Consider the following 14,737-nt stretch of genomic DNA (forward strand, 5'->3'; position numbering starts at 1 on the left):
CAAACCGTTCCGGGGTTATTCAAGGCCAAATTCGTATCCACCAGGCTGCCCTCCCTTTAGTAGTCTATCCATTCCAATCGAATAAGATTTAAATGGGATTGTTGCTAAATAACTAGGATATTTTGAACATTGTCCAATATTAGAGAAGTACATGACAATTTCAGAATTGCTTGTTTTTGAGCAGGTTTTTCCCCAATTGTCTTCAAGTCTGATGCATTTGTTTAGTGTACTAATTTATTAGACTTATTCTCCGTCTTGCATTATTGATTACAATTGGCTTTATGAAATAAATAGATATTAAATATTTACAACTCGGTTTTGTTCAGGTTATGTAATGATGTCTGCATTCATGATTTATTTACAATTTATTAGAGACAAAATAAATGTGATTTACTGATTTGAGAATTTCAGCCCATGGTTAACATGGTCATGAGTTGGTCATCGTCATCTTGAGAAATGTCGCACACAGTGCCCACGGATGCAAATGTTCTTATGATTTCTTGGAGCTGGTCAGAGTACTGATGCAAACTTAGAAGTTCTTGTGATTTGTGGTTGGAGTTGCCTGTTTCTCCGTCGACAAGGTTCGGCATGCACATTGCGCCACAAATGTCACTATTCAACCAATAGTTTCATGTATTTCAACAATTCTTGTAAGAATTTCAGCATCAGTTCAAGATTAGTCAGACTTATCATTAATCAACGTACCCAAACCAACCATGATTTTGATTTGCAACCTTTCTTGTGGTTTTCACAGTCGACAAGTCGCCACACTTGGTGCTGCTGATGGGGAATCCGACGATAACCAACTTGTCCAACGTCCTAGCAGATGTTATCAATGTTTTGAGAACATTTCCTGTCACCCCCTCAATGTTCCCGTTTAGTTCATCTTGCTCGGTGTAAGTGGTTTTCCCTCCCTGCACAAGAGTTAGACTTCGCAGAAGGGGCAGTTTTGCAAGGCTTTCTAAATCTGTGCTCATCACTCGAATCCCGAACAATTGTACGGTATCCAAAGTTGGAGGAAGAAGATGGAGGTTACTGAAGCAAAAGTTTTTCATCTGCGGATCTTTCCCGTAGCAGCCAAGTGACAGAATTCGAAGCGAAGTCATTCCATGCATTAAGGTCGCATCAATTTCGTAATCCTTTACATTGTTCACAGGATGCTGCTGCTGAGGAAGGTTATGGAAATCTCTGAATTGTTGGTCTCCATGCAAAGCCAACATGATGGACTCCATCCCCAAGTTCCATAAACATAGTTTACCAAAGTCCCGTCTCGTGAAGGTCCATGGGTTCTGAGCGTCCGTTATCCAAATCAGTGTTTTCAAGCTCTTTTGAGCCTGCAAGAACTGCCGCCATGGTCGAAGCAGCTTTTCAATTTCAATATGTAACTTTAATTCCCTTTGCTCAGCTCCTGACGTTGACGAGGAGAGGTCATCCAAATGCAGTTTCATCCAGAAAAGAACATCCTCAATGGATGGAGCAACTTCAGCAAAGTCGACATGACCACTACTCTTGTTCAACTGCATCACCACGATTGGCGATGTTTTGAAGCTTCGAAGTGTGGCCGCATGTCTTTGAAGAAATGAGACGAGGGGTTGATCCCAGTAGAAGAAATCGCTATTTTTTAGCTCAGGGTCATCCCATTCCATGCAATCCATGACTTCGAGTGTGCTCAACTTTGGACATTCAAACGCTTTGAAGACGTACCACAGGTTTTTAGCTGTCCTAGTTTTGAATGAGTTGCAATGTTCGCGATGCAGGCAGTAATATTGGTGTTGGGTATCCGCGTCCAACCCTTTCAGGGTGAGGGCTAACTTGGCTTTGATACTTAAAGTTTTCAGGTTGGGGAGTGTGATGAGATTAATTTTGTCAGCGTCGTCTGGACTCAGGTCGTGTGGAAATAGGTACGAATTGTTGAAAAAACCTCCATCCAACTCCAGCTTTGTAAAATAGCTGCCTCTGTCGAGGAGTTCGCAAAATGCCGGAAGGTCAATCGTGTCGTGGCGAGAATGCATCTTGTTGGTTTTATTATTCTCTTCGGAAGGCTGCTTGCTGTCCAGATTGCTCACAACCACAAATCCAATTCGACTAGAAAGATCTTGAGGTCGTTCACTGCTCAGCAGCAACCTCACCACCCAGTCCGACTTTTCTGGGTTATCTGACCAAGTGGCGCATTTCGACGCGTTGATCACTCGAACGCTTTCTACTTCCGATATGACATCTGCCATGTCCTCCACCCCCTGGAGGATAATAGTTAGATACGCATCAATAGTATTCAACCATCATGGATTTGTTAATTGTTGTGAATGAGCTTCCATTCATACCAATTTGGGCGACCCAGACGCCGAAGTCACAACCGCAATTGTTTGATTGGAAGTGCTCTCAAGTTTGTCCACTTTCTCTTCAAGTGTCATAGTTAAATTTCCAATACGTCGCAAACTTAACTGAAAGCATACTTACAATTAAATCCTGATGACTTGCGAAAAGATATACAGATTGTTGTTACCTCGAAGTCTACCTCAGGCCTTATCTGAGATATTTATTAAATTTGGTCGCACCGCAGATACGACATTACGTTGATATGAGGGATCGTAACATTTGAGACACTGGAATTTAGGAATTTAATTGCGGTATGCTTCATAATTATTGTAACATACAAAAAACCCCGAGTCAAGGATTTGCCAATAAATATTCTGCACACATTTTTGCGGAATTACAGACAGACAAGGGAGGAAATATACCTTAGTAACGCTCGGGTCTTACAATTAGACTCGATTGATGATGCAAGGCACTAAAAATTATCATGAATAATTATTATCAATTATTCCCTAAAAAATAGTAATTTTTAGCATATAGTTTCGTGCCATGAGTGTAATAAAAATACTGTTCAAATTTTGATTTTTTTTGTTAATCTTGTTGTTTTTGCAGTTGATTCAATGTGAACATTTTTCAATTTTCTTTACGGCCGCATATATTTTTCAAGAAGTACATATAAGAATTTTTTTGCATTGTTAATTTGCATAATATACACAGTAGGGATTAGGGATACAGTGCATGTAAATTCATGCGATTTTCCATATGAAATTTCATGTTAAATTAAGGTAGTCGTTCTCCGAGGAAATTTGCGAGGGGTAATTTAACGCGAGGGGAGTTATAGTTGGAGACGGTGTGAGCATTCTGGATGGATGGTGAGAGTGCTTTCTCCTGGCTGGTGGTGGGAGAGAGAAGGAGAGAAAGTGGCCGAAATCCCCCAGTCGACGGCCGAGCGTAGAGGCGTGAGAACCTTTCGCGGTGCATTCATTTAGCTCACATTGCAATCCAGCCCACAACAAAACATTGAATTGCATTGTCTATCAGCAGAAGCACATTTTGACACTTCCTTCTCCACTCACAACACATGGCTCCACTAAATTTCAACCACTGACCACCACTCCAACTTCCTTTCTTTTTTAACATTATTGGAATTCCATAAATTCTCATTTGCAGCACCGGCCGAAATTTTACTATTATTCTGAAATTTCCTGGTTCCGAATTTGACTTCTCACCACAAAGGTAAGATCAACGTTGTTTTAGTTTTCTTTGGGTTTCGCTAATTCAGAGGAATTATTAATGTGGGGTTTAGTAATAAAGTTTAGATTAATTGGCATACAATGTTTTAATATTATGCAAATCGGCCAGGTCGAGTTGACATATTTGTGCCTGATATAACTAATGAATTTGCATATATAAACTTTTAAAATTAATTGCATTAGCTATTTAGTTGGTTTATATTTCTTTGTCCTTTAACTTACAATGCGATGGTGTGAAGTGTAACCCTCCGATTTGGCTGAAATTTTAAAATTAGGTGGTCCAAGACAATACAACAAACGTTTCTTCAGGCAGTTTGTGCGATGGTGAGAGTTACTCAAAATATTTGAGGTCAAAGTTCAAAAAACGGCCGACTTTTTTCAGGCGGAGCGAGAAAACTCCACTTCCATTCTCTTTCCCTCGCTTTGATTTTCACTCCGAAAAATAATTCATTTCAACAATTTTAAGTTTAATTTTGTATAGAAAAATATTAATTATTCATTCCACATGTGACCATATGATTATTTTCATAAAAGTCCACAAAACAATACGATAAACTGCACCAGCTGAATTTGATGAATGTGGGATTGCCACAATTCAGTTCGCAACTAATATTTTTTTCTCTAAAACAAACTTCGCTTACATTTTTAAACTCGGGCTTTTCGTCATCACCCCATAATCCGCTCGAGTACCAACAATATCGAATCATTGGAACAAACACAGGAGCATTTAAAATATTAATATATAATTGGATATTAGAATAACCAACGCTTTCGAAATGGAAAGCAAGTTAAGTTTTTCCATGTTTATTTGGAATTTATAAATTAACTTTTATGTAAATTTGTACTAGAAATAAGTAAAAATCTCACTTATTTAATTATGAATTAAATTATGTATAATGCGTATTAATTGCTTTTTAAGATGTAATTAATAATGTTTATTTTTTATTATTTTGCATCAAAGCTTGTGCTTGTGCATGAAGGCGTATGCGTGAGCGAGACGCCTGAATAAAATCAAAGCGAGGGGAAGAGAATGGAAGTCTCCGCCTGAAAAAAGTCGCCGTTTTTTGAACTTTGACCTCAAATATTTTGAGTAACTCTCACAATCGCACAAACTGCCTGAAGAAACATTAGTTGTATTGGCTTGGACCACCTAATTTTAAAATTTCAGCCAAATCGGAGGGTTACACTTCACACCATCGCATTGTTAGTTAGGATTGCACTAGAAATTCAAAAGCATAATAATGACGATAATTATGTATATAAGCTATAGCTAATTGGAATTATAAAAGGTACTTGAAAGAGGTGAAGTGGTTAATATTAATATTGTATGCTGATCATTCGACGACAACGACGACGAACTGTCATGTATTCCTTCTTCCAACAGCATACGGTGCATATTTATCGGTGTTAAGATATTCATAAATGAGATTGCTTGCTATCTTAAAATACCTCCATGTGGTGTATTTGCCCATGTTATAATAAATACTGGCATGAAGTAAGGAAAGTGCCATGAAAGGCAATCAACATTTCATAATTACTAATTCCACGCTAAAATTACAGAAATTGAGGTGCCCGGTAACGTTCTGCAGTATATACAACGCTTCCACAAATTGCATGATACACTGTACCAGTTAGGTTTTGAGGATAGACCATTTTGATCTTACAAAGATATATAGTATCTCGAATCTTTGGACATGATGGTGACTGCCATGTGTCACCCGCAGATGCAGATGAGAGTTCACCGACAAATGTCATTAGAGGTGAAAGTTTCATTTGTATTTTGTACATGATCAAGAGAAAGAGAATGTAAACGAAAGTTTTGCTAGTGGCACTAGCAAAACTACATGATGCAAAAACAGCGGTCCTGCAAATCGAATCCACCACCACGACGACTGCTAGTCCTAATCCGGTCACTTTGATTTGTCGACGTCCTCGTTGCGAGAACAGGATGAAATGAGTCCTGCCGTATGACGGTTATTAGAGCATCACCTTTCTCCAACCATTGCGAGCTAAACATGCTGTAGCCTTATGTACACACCTGAAACATGAGAACTTTCAGAGTAAAACTTGAGAACGTAGCAGTATAAAAGATGAGTTACTTCCATACAGCCTTACTGCCACTGGCGTATGCATTACGCTACATATCGATTTTTGAACTTTACAGTTTAGATCTTGAAGACTCCAGGTCCAAAAATCTTACACTTGCTTTAGTATCGTGATGGCAGATAGACAATCTGTGAGATTGACTTTACAATAAATCTGGATCCCTTGAGAGTTGCAGAGCTAGATTTATTATTTGGCAGACTTCGTATGATGTACCAATTCGAAAACTTGTGTACATGTGTAGTACATCATATCATTTGTTGTGCCTGCCTCCTTTGTTCTTCTTATTTCAAAGGACACAAGGAAGGTTGTAGTTGGCTGAGGTAGTGTCTGGTAGCGGACATTACTGTAATTGGAAGTGAAGTGGGTCATCTTTTCTCCATAAAAGGCTAATTCGGTCGGAGGATGGGGGAAAGTGAGTGAGAACGGAGAGAGAGAAAGTGGAGAGGAGAAAGGTGAGGCGATGGGCTTCTCTGCTGCTGCTGGCTGGCACTATAATTCTCTTAGACGCTAATACTTTCCTTCTCCACCTCTGCCACTGCCTCCTACATAAAATTCCTACCTCACTACTTCAACTTTGGTTCACAAACATAAACACGGGCCTATTATTTTTCCTTCGTTCTTATTTATTTTCCACATCATAACATAAATTGGTCGGAGTTATAGTGTCGCTGGAGGCGAAAACATTTTCAACGAGTGCCTTCGTTAAGGTGAAGTTATAAAAAACTCGAGACTTTTTTCCTTGTCCTACTCCTCCTCCTGCTCCGCTTGGGATTGAAATATCGACTCATTTTGACTGACAACACAGGTTCCCAAGCTTTCACTAGTCTTTCTTTCTATGCCAAATAAATGGAATGTACTGATCTTCCTCTATTCCTCTATGTAGCTCCTAGATCACCTCGTCTACGTATTAGCATGCTCCCCCCTTTATGTAGGACTGGTTGAAAAGTACGTCACAAGAATGATGGTTTATTGTGTGGCTAGATAAGCCAGAAGCTCCGAATGCTTGTTGCAGATAGTTTTAATGTTGCAAAAGACGGCTTTGAGACGTGGTTTGACAGGAGCATGGATGTTGGCTTGAGGTGAGAGCTGTGGTTGAACACTGGGTTTTCTTGCTCGAATTACGTTCCTCAGAAGACTTGACTATCTGTCCAATACAGTTTATCAAGAAGGAAAGTGCAATGCAATAGAGGTTACTCCACCCATTTTTCTTTCCGCATGAGATGAAATTGAAAGGAGAGGAAGGAATTTCTAGCAGGATGATGAGAAGGAAGAAGGTAATGCCAGGCAATAAGCAATACCTGAAGACTCGAGTATGAGGAGAAAGCCAACCAAAACCAACTGTGGCTGACGATGGTGGTTGGTTGGATTGTGAAAATAGAGAAACACTGCGAAATGAGAAGATGCACGTACGGCTCGCCGAGTTTATCATCATACCTTCCGGCGGCATATCATCCGCTATTTGTGTGTGCCAAAGTAATACGTTTCTTCAACAACTGCTGGGGACAAATGACTTGATGAAATTCTCATCCATCACTTCACTACCTGACTCTGACCTCATTTTTGCGGTTTTGTCACATGACGAAATTGGCTAAAGGCACAATAAGTGTGTAGGCAATCCGATACGACTTTCCTGGTTAACTGACTGGGGAGAAGATTTAATTAATTATTGAATCCTCCATTGAATTAATTAATTATCATGAGCATAGTTAAATTACAACTGGGAGAGACGACAGAGAAAGTGGAATTCTAGGGGTTCAGAAGAATAAATAATATGCAAATTCTTGGTGAATAGGTATGTATTGAATTACGTTGACATGCAATGGAACTTTGACATGGTGCAGGAAATTGCGCCCGTGTCCGTAACTGAACTGACTGGGTTTGCAGGCGGTGACACAGTCTCAAGTTTACAAATTTCACTCGCTATATTCCCATCTGGCCCGGATGCCAGATAGGATTCGCAGATGTGATATGCAATGCACTCGAGTTTGAATAGATTGGAGAAAATATGGGTTGTTGTTGTTATTCAACCGTGAAATTAAGTAAATACATTCCTACAACCCACCAAGGGAGAAAACATGTCAATAGAAACCCTCCTCATGAACGTGAACGATATAAAGTCGAATTTAAATTGTAAATTTCAGGAGAGGAGTTCTTCGAAAGTGCCTTCCACACATTTATGTATCCCTCATGATGAGGATGCTGTATGAACGATAACGATACACTTTACTCGTTTTCCTTTATCTCCGCCTCATATATCTCCACATTTCAACAACATGATTTAATTAAATTACAAGTGAGTGAGTCACGAACAATTTTTGCTGCACGAAACGGACAACTCAAAGGACCACACACGGAAGAACAAAAATGCTGGGGTTCATGGGCTTGGAAATTTATACGTAATCTACTAATCACGCAGAAGAAATTGTATTTCTAACGCCATCATCATCATCATTTTAGACCTTTACTTACTTGTATTACCAACAAGGTTCTAGTAACATTAATTAATAACGCGTGTAGCCTCAAGCGTCAGACGACCACATCAAAGGGGAAATATGCTCTCTCATAAATTGCATCGTTTCGTGAAAAATATTAGGGCTGAACAGAGGACGGTCGTAGCAGCAAGTGTCGCTCTCGGGACTTTCATCAGAAACTTGAGTGTTAACAATGCCAACCAGTCGCCGAATTCCACTTCATTTTGTTCGCCCTCTTTTTCTTTTTCATCACCCTCGCAGATGGGATGTGATGAAATAGGGCACAGATCGAACGGAAGCTGGATGCGATTTCAACTGGATCAATTGCCAGCAGGGCACTTATTTCGAAATAATGCTATAAATAATATGGGATTCATCTCTGGCTCCGTGGTACAGTCTTACACTTCACAAAAGCCGCCATTGTCCAGACAGTTGCACACATCATCCCTTTTCATGTCAATCTACTCTCGAACCACGTCGATCCACTTGCAATTACTCCAGGAGAAGAAGAGCACGAGCACTTTGGGATTCAATGGACGCAATACGAGATTCCTCATGACACCACAAGATCAACGCTTCTATTCGAAGGGAAAGGACGACAAGGAAAGTGAAAGTAGCAATAATCTCCTTAATGACTCAAAGACTTCTGCAAATGGTGCGGGACGACCTAATCTAGACCTGCCAATTAATACGATACCGATAAAAGACGGACTACAAACAAGAGCCTCTGTGACTGAGTTTCTAGGTCATTTAACAGAAGAACAAAAAGGGCTTTTGTACCATAGTTTGAACGTGGTTGTTCTTCGGGACAAGTACGAAGGTCATCTGGGTTCTTCAAAGTCCGAGTCACACCACTACTTGTCCAAATTCGGTCGTCCTACAGCCGCCGTGGGGGAGGAGCCGACTGGAACGCTGTGCGAGGTCCCTCCAAAATGGCTCCACACTCGTTTAGGTAAGTCACCCGTTTTTTTGCCGTGAATCCATCATTAAAGGTCTTGTATTTGAGTCAATGGTTGCATTTATAATTGCAGGCATTGAAATTATCCCTATCCCTAAAAAAACTGCGTGTTTTGTCAACCGAGCACAAAGCATGTTCATATATTTAAGCTTTTCCTGTAACCCATGATTTTCGACAATTAGTATAAATAACCAATTTTTATCATTAGCTTAGCAGACCATAGAACCATTTATAGAACCATTTATACATATTTATTTATAAAAGCTATCAGAGGCTGTCCAGCCCGTACATATGTATATACCTAATTACACCTTTTCTTTATTAGGTATGCATTACCCATCATCATGCTGATGAACCATAAATACATAAGGCATACGAGTGACGAGGGTAGAAAATTCGTTGCTTCCTGTGGCTTCATTCTCGTCTTAATTAATGATGATTGAGTGGTTTACTCAACTCTCGCATAAAGTCGTATGTCACAAAGACAGGAAAATCAGGAAAATGGTAGAACTAGTGAAAACATGAAAAAATTCCTGTTTTTTTCATTCGATGCTTCGTGCTAGTTGTGCAGAAGACAGGATTTTCGTAGGTGAAAGCGTGCTCACTAAGCCAGACACATAGGTTTTGATTTGATTGGAGCTAGCAGTGAAGTTTGAAGGAAGCTTCCAATCAGTGAAACCTGGCAAGTTCAACCACTTCAAAAATACCAGAAAAGTTTAAGACAAAACTTGCAAAACACACACAGATAACTTTGAGACGCTTGAAGGTTCATTAACTCTGGAAACATATCATAATTGAGCTAGAAGACTAGGACGTGATGCTTGGCGTTAGATTTTTTGTTACCTTTGTGAACTATATACATCGCTGAAATTATTTTTCAATTCGCAGAAGAAGCTAAATATAAAATTTGGTATGTTGGAAAGTACTTTTTGACGTACGTAGTACACACGTGCATAATTACATATGTACATGCATGACATTATAAGAGATTGGACATAAATGCTATGCACACTGAGTTCTCCGATGACAATTAATTATGTCAGTTTTATTTTGACATGTACAATCGTGGTTTAAAAGCGTTTTAATGTCACCTCTCACCATCACAATTGCCTGCACATGAGCTATAACATTTTATGATTCTCTATAATGCTCATTGAGTTTTCAACAAGGCTTTTGCCATTTTATTTCAGTCAGAACTAGCGGTTTTTCAGGTCAGGTCAGCTTTCATTACTGGTTTATCCTACAGCACTGCCGCATATGTAGCTAAATTCATTCCATTGTTCAAACATTTGCTTTGGCAGATTCCGCCCACCCTGACTGATTTTTTGATGCTCGTTCCTTTCCCTTGTCCTGTGAGTTGTTAGGTGAAAGTGCTGATGCATGTACTTATATGTGCTCTAACTGCTGGGAAAGAACTGCTGAATGTTGCTCAATTAGACTATTTGCGGCTAAATCAAGCTTTTATTTGGGAAAGCGGCGAATGCGCGGTGGAAATAAATAGCTTATTATTGTGTCATTTAGTTTAGAGATCAGGATGAAGTACTATTTAATCTATTTAAAGCCTTTTGTATTTACTTTAGAGCTGTTGTTGAGCTTGTAATATTGCTACAATATTGTAAACTTTTTTAATGCAGTGCCCATGGAAGACTATCCTCCACCGGAAAGACTATCCTCTGGTAAATGTTGATTTAGTCGGTGTAATTATCTAGCCTTAAGTATTGCAGATATTAACACATGTAAAAGTAGTTGACATCATTTATAGTTCACAAACAACTATTTGTCTTACACAACTGTAGGTGTGACTTTGTTGTAACTTCCCGTTTACAGTCACAGATGACACAAGATGTTTGTTTAATAGAAGTTAAAGCTATACGAGATGTTTGTGAAGGAGGAGATACGCAAACTGCGAATAAATAAAGTCGCAGTGGAGAAAGTTGACTCCTAGTCACTAGATGACGACAATCCCTCAGGCAAGGAAAATCTGAGAGGGGAATTTACAGGTTCAATTTATCCATCCTACGCCCTGATTATGTAAATAAGAAGACAGGAACCTAGGTCTCATCGTCTTGGGAAAGTTGAACTTGTCATTTGCATGATTATATTGGCACCAAGCATATTATTGCTTCCGTAAAATCTCTATTGAAAAGTTGCTGAATCCATCTTTTAGCCCAGAGACATTGAGAAGTTTGGGTGACATATCAGTTTCCAAAACTTTCACAGTTCACATGGTTTAAAAAAAGCTTTTGTAAAATCTATCACTGTATGGCGTGGATAAAATTATAAGCTTTCGTTATATCCGTTTCTTTCGAAATATTGGCGAATTGAATTCGTGAATTTGAAATGCAAATTGCTTACGATTCATTCACCCTTCATTGTAGGCAGTGTTACTGTTGGAAAGGCAAGAGGCATTTTCTGAGTGAAAACTAGATATTCACGCGAGCAAAAGTATGATAAAAAATACTCATCAGGTTTATTCCAAGCAACAAACTGCTTCAACAAAGTTTAGAATCAGCATCATTTAATTTGAAACTCAAACTCCGCACAGGAAAACTCGTTGGTAAATTCAGAGTCTCGTTTCTCGATTTAAATTTTCAATTGACCAGATACACCTAGTCTGGAGGATAATAAATGCATAGGCAGTAAGGACGGTGAGTGATGAAGGGACTCACAATAAATAAGTATGCACGTCATAGGAGAGAGCAGCGGCGATAGAATAGCGAAAGCACGAGATTAAATTCCATTCTTCAGTGCCCGATAGCACATCTCTTCTTTTGGACGAATTCCACTGTAATCGCATCACAACTTTCACCTAGTTAATCTCCTCTGCCCATAATCCTGAATAGAAAAGTCACAAAGCAGCTCTTACCTTCCCTTTTATTTCCTACAAGCTGTGTTCTCTCTTCCTGTGAAAACTATAGCCAAACTTCGGTGAATTTCTAACATTGTGTTACACTATGTTATTTAGGCCGTGATGACTTTTGTAAAAAGATTGTCAAGTTATTCCCTGGAAGGTTGGATTTATTCAAGTTGAAATTAATGTTAGAAATTACTTTAGTCTGCAAAATATGTCGCCTGAATCAAAAGATTAGGTTAGGTTGGAAAGCGGGAAGAAAATAATTGACAGCACTAGAACTATTAGTACTACAGACACTCAACTACTCAAGCATGAATAAAATCTTCCGCTCCTGTGTCTTTTGTAAAAAAAAATCTTTATATTTCAGCGAACTTTCCACCGAATGGCTGAGCAGAACTGACACTTTTTTTCATGTCGACATTTACATAGGCAAAGGTTTAAAGTTTCTTTGCGGTGTGACCCTCTGACGTCGGTGAAAGTTTGGGAGGGTAGCCGTCTTGTTTCGTACGTATATTTTATGACATTATTCAGCAAGAAGATTTATAACGACATGGTTTCTTGTGACACGAGTGGTGCATACCAAGATCCACTTCATTGCATACTTATGCTACCTTTAGGACATATTATCCGCCTGTGATAATAATAGTAATAGGATCCAAGGTGGAAAATCCGCTAGAGAAAGCAGCAGCTTTTGTGACTCCTCGACTCAGCGAACATGCTGTGTTTGTTGTATAGTTGTATGTCTAAGTCGTGGGATATCGTCTTTCCTTCTTTTCATACCATGTCCATTGAATTCCCACTGACACGTTGCAAATTATTTAGTCATGCACAGATGTATGTCTCTGCTGTACATACATATTGCTCGCTTGCATGAAATATTACAAATTACAATGGATGGGTTGTTCAATTCACAATGACTCTCCTGACAAATTAATTTGATGTTGATGGTAAATTATTGATGCAACCATCCCGTTTTCTATATACCCTGAATCCAATAATAATGTTCATTCAAAGGAAAGTTTTTGACAAGAAACACAATAATAATGCAGACATGAATACATACATAAAATAAAGCGTATAGCTATACATATGTATTCCTATTCCAATGCGTCATGCCGAAACTGAATTTAAATTTCGTTCAAATGTATCGATTTTACATATTGATGCGAAATAAATTTAATTTGATTCCCTTGTTTCAGATGAGAAATTGCACCCTCCAAGTGCGGCGGCTATTTGGGCTGGTGAGTTTCCTATCTCGATATTACTCTTACAAAAGTTATTATTGATGCAAACTTTGATAAAGGAAAATTTAGACAGAGAAGTTGCTTAAAAATTATCGGAGAATATTAAATTGCATTAAATATATATCAAAGTGAAAGTTGCAAAAGCAAGTTTGCCATATTTTCTTGTCTGTACAGTGCACATACATACGTATAGTAAGTACTACGTAGGTACATATGTATCATGCATGTGTGTGCATATGTGCGATGCGTCTATATGAGCTTATCTGTGTGGAGAAAGGTATCTGGCTGATTTTCCAGACTTTCTCCACTTTTTAGGGCTTTTCCCTTATTCGATTTCCGATAAATACTTAGTAAGAAACTTTCGCTCACTCCGTTCGATCTTATAATCCCAGCAGAAGCAGCATTTTGGGTGTAAGGTGGTCCCCAGATTATGCATACATTATGCCACATACACATCTATATATGAATTATAAATGCTGGGTAACTAATGGACGTGCACTTCTTTTTTCATTTTGCAAATGTTTCCACCTGGCACATTGGATTGTCTATTCAGTTGGAATCAAGAATGCCTTGCCCTTCATTGGCTTTGGATTTCTTGACAATCTCATCATGATTCTTGCGGTATGTTTCCTTCCACTCTTGTCTTTCTTGTAAGTATATTTGATGGAAGTTTCATCTTAAAACGCCATCATTTTTAGTGGTTTGCAGCAAGCTTTAACTTTTAACTCTTGTTTTACTGCTAAATAGAATAGTTATACTATTTATCTCTCTTCATACACTTGTAGGCTACACAACATACATACATAGATACACATAGTCTCGTTAAACTATTATTGCTTACTTGCTTTTCAAGCTTAATTTTCACCTCATTTTCAATCTCACAGGATAGAGCTTTTCAGTGAGATTGCTTTTAGTATGGTCCCACAGGAGTAGTACAGATGGGTTGATGGTGAGATTTATTACGTAATTAGGTTTATGAAAGCGGAAATAAATTGGTTGATAGATGCTTGAGAAATGAACATGTGTGGGTATGCCAAACTACGTGTGTGTTTCAAATGTTACGTAACGTATGATTTCTGATAACACTGTAGTATTTGTAATTCTTTATTAATCATTCAGTTCAGATTTGTCGTATCCTGTTCATTTACTTTGTTTCTGGCATGATAATGATTCGTGTGCAGTTTACAGATGATTTAATTTACAACGCAATCGATTTTTTCATTGCTGTTTTATTGGTGGTGCCAAAATTGTTGAAATACTACGTATGTATATCTGTACATGCTTACACTACCACCCCATCAGAATTACTTGAGCCCTATAGTCAGTAATGATGCTACTTGAAGAAAGGTAAAGTTTGGGAACAAATGTCTGCGGTGGTAATTTCTTCCTAACTCGGAAGGGAGACTTTTACGTGACCGAGACGATCTATTCTCCGTACAGTTAAAATAATCAGTAATTCCAAATTTTATTAACATGTCCTGGCGTTATTGCCGTGCTATATTAACTGCTAAATGGGGGAGAGCTAATCGTTGTTATAT

General features: G+C 38.6%; 2 protein-coding genes across 3 annotated transcripts; one reads left to right on the forward strand and one right to left on the reverse strand.

The window, feature by feature from the left end:
• Positions 1 to 340: 340 nt before the first annotated feature.
• Positions 341 to 3,264, reverse strand: LOC118438438. The gene is made up of 4 exons (XM_035858731.1): positions 2,504 to 3,264; positions 2,322 to 2,441; positions 706 to 2,237; positions 341 to 612 (listed from the first exon to the last, which is right to left on the reverse strand). The coding sequence occupies exons 2-4, from the start codon at positions 2,409 to 2,411 to the stop codon at positions 408 to 410; spliced, it is 1,827 nt and encodes a 608-aa protein (XP_035714624.1). The 5' UTR covers positions 2,412 to 2,441; positions 2,504 to 3,264; the 3' UTR covers positions 341 to 407.
• A 52-nt stretch (positions 3,265 to 3,316) lies between these two features.
• LOC110858553 lies at positions 3,317 to 14,731 on the forward strand. 2 transcript variants are annotated; one of them, XM_022107370.2, is made up of 5 exons: positions 3,317 to 3,549; positions 7,814 to 9,095; positions 10,736 to 10,777; positions 13,155 to 13,196; positions 13,753 to 14,731. In XM_022107370.2, exons 2-5 carry the CDS (start codon positions 8,225 to 8,227, stop codon positions 13,851 to 13,853), a joined length of 1,056 nt encoding a protein of 351 aa, XP_021963062.1. In that variant the 5' UTR covers positions 3,317 to 3,549; positions 7,814 to 8,224; the 3' UTR covers positions 13,854 to 14,731. The 2 variants fall into 2 exon arrangements, with proteins under 2 accessions (XP_021963062.1, XP_035714625.1); XM_035858732.1 differs by lacking the exon at positions 10,736 to 10,777 and having other exon boundaries at positions 3,328 to 3,549.
• Positions 14,732 to 14,737: the final 6 nt, after the last annotated feature.

The sequence above is a fragment of the Folsomia candida genome, unplaced genomic scaffold, assembly GCF_002217175.1.
Source record: "Folsomia candida strain VU population unplaced genomic scaffold, ASM221717v1 Fcan01_Sc021, whole genome shotgun sequence".
In the NCBI taxonomy this organism is placed as follows: Eukaryota; Metazoa; Arthropoda; class Collembola; order Entomobryomorpha; family Isotomidae; genus Folsomia; species Folsomia candida.

Coding starts and splice junctions, on each gene's coding strand:
- LOC118438438 (XM_035858731.1), bottom strand. CDS start 2,411: ATGACACTTGAAGAGAAAGTGGACAAACTTGAGAGCACTTCCAATCAA. Junction 2,238..2,321: donor CGTCTGGGTCGCCCAAATTG/GTATGAATGGAA, acceptor ATTATCCTCCAG/GGGGTGGAGGACATGGCAGA. Junction 613..705: donor CAAAATCATGGTTGGTTTGG/GTACGTTGATTA, acceptor TTGGTTGAATAG/TGACATTTGTGGCGCAATGT.
- LOC110858553 (XM_022107370.2), top strand. CDS start 8,225: ATGCTCTCTCATAAATTGCATCGTTTCGTGAAAAATATTAGGGCTGAA. Junction 9,096..10,735: donor ATGGCTCCACACTCGTTTAG/GTAAGTCACCCG, acceptor TTTTTAATGCAG/TGCCCATGGAAGACTATCCT. Junction 10,778..13,154: donor ACCGGAAAGACTATCCTCTG/GTAAATGTTGAT, acceptor CCCTTGTTTCAG/ATGAGAAATTGCACCCTCCA.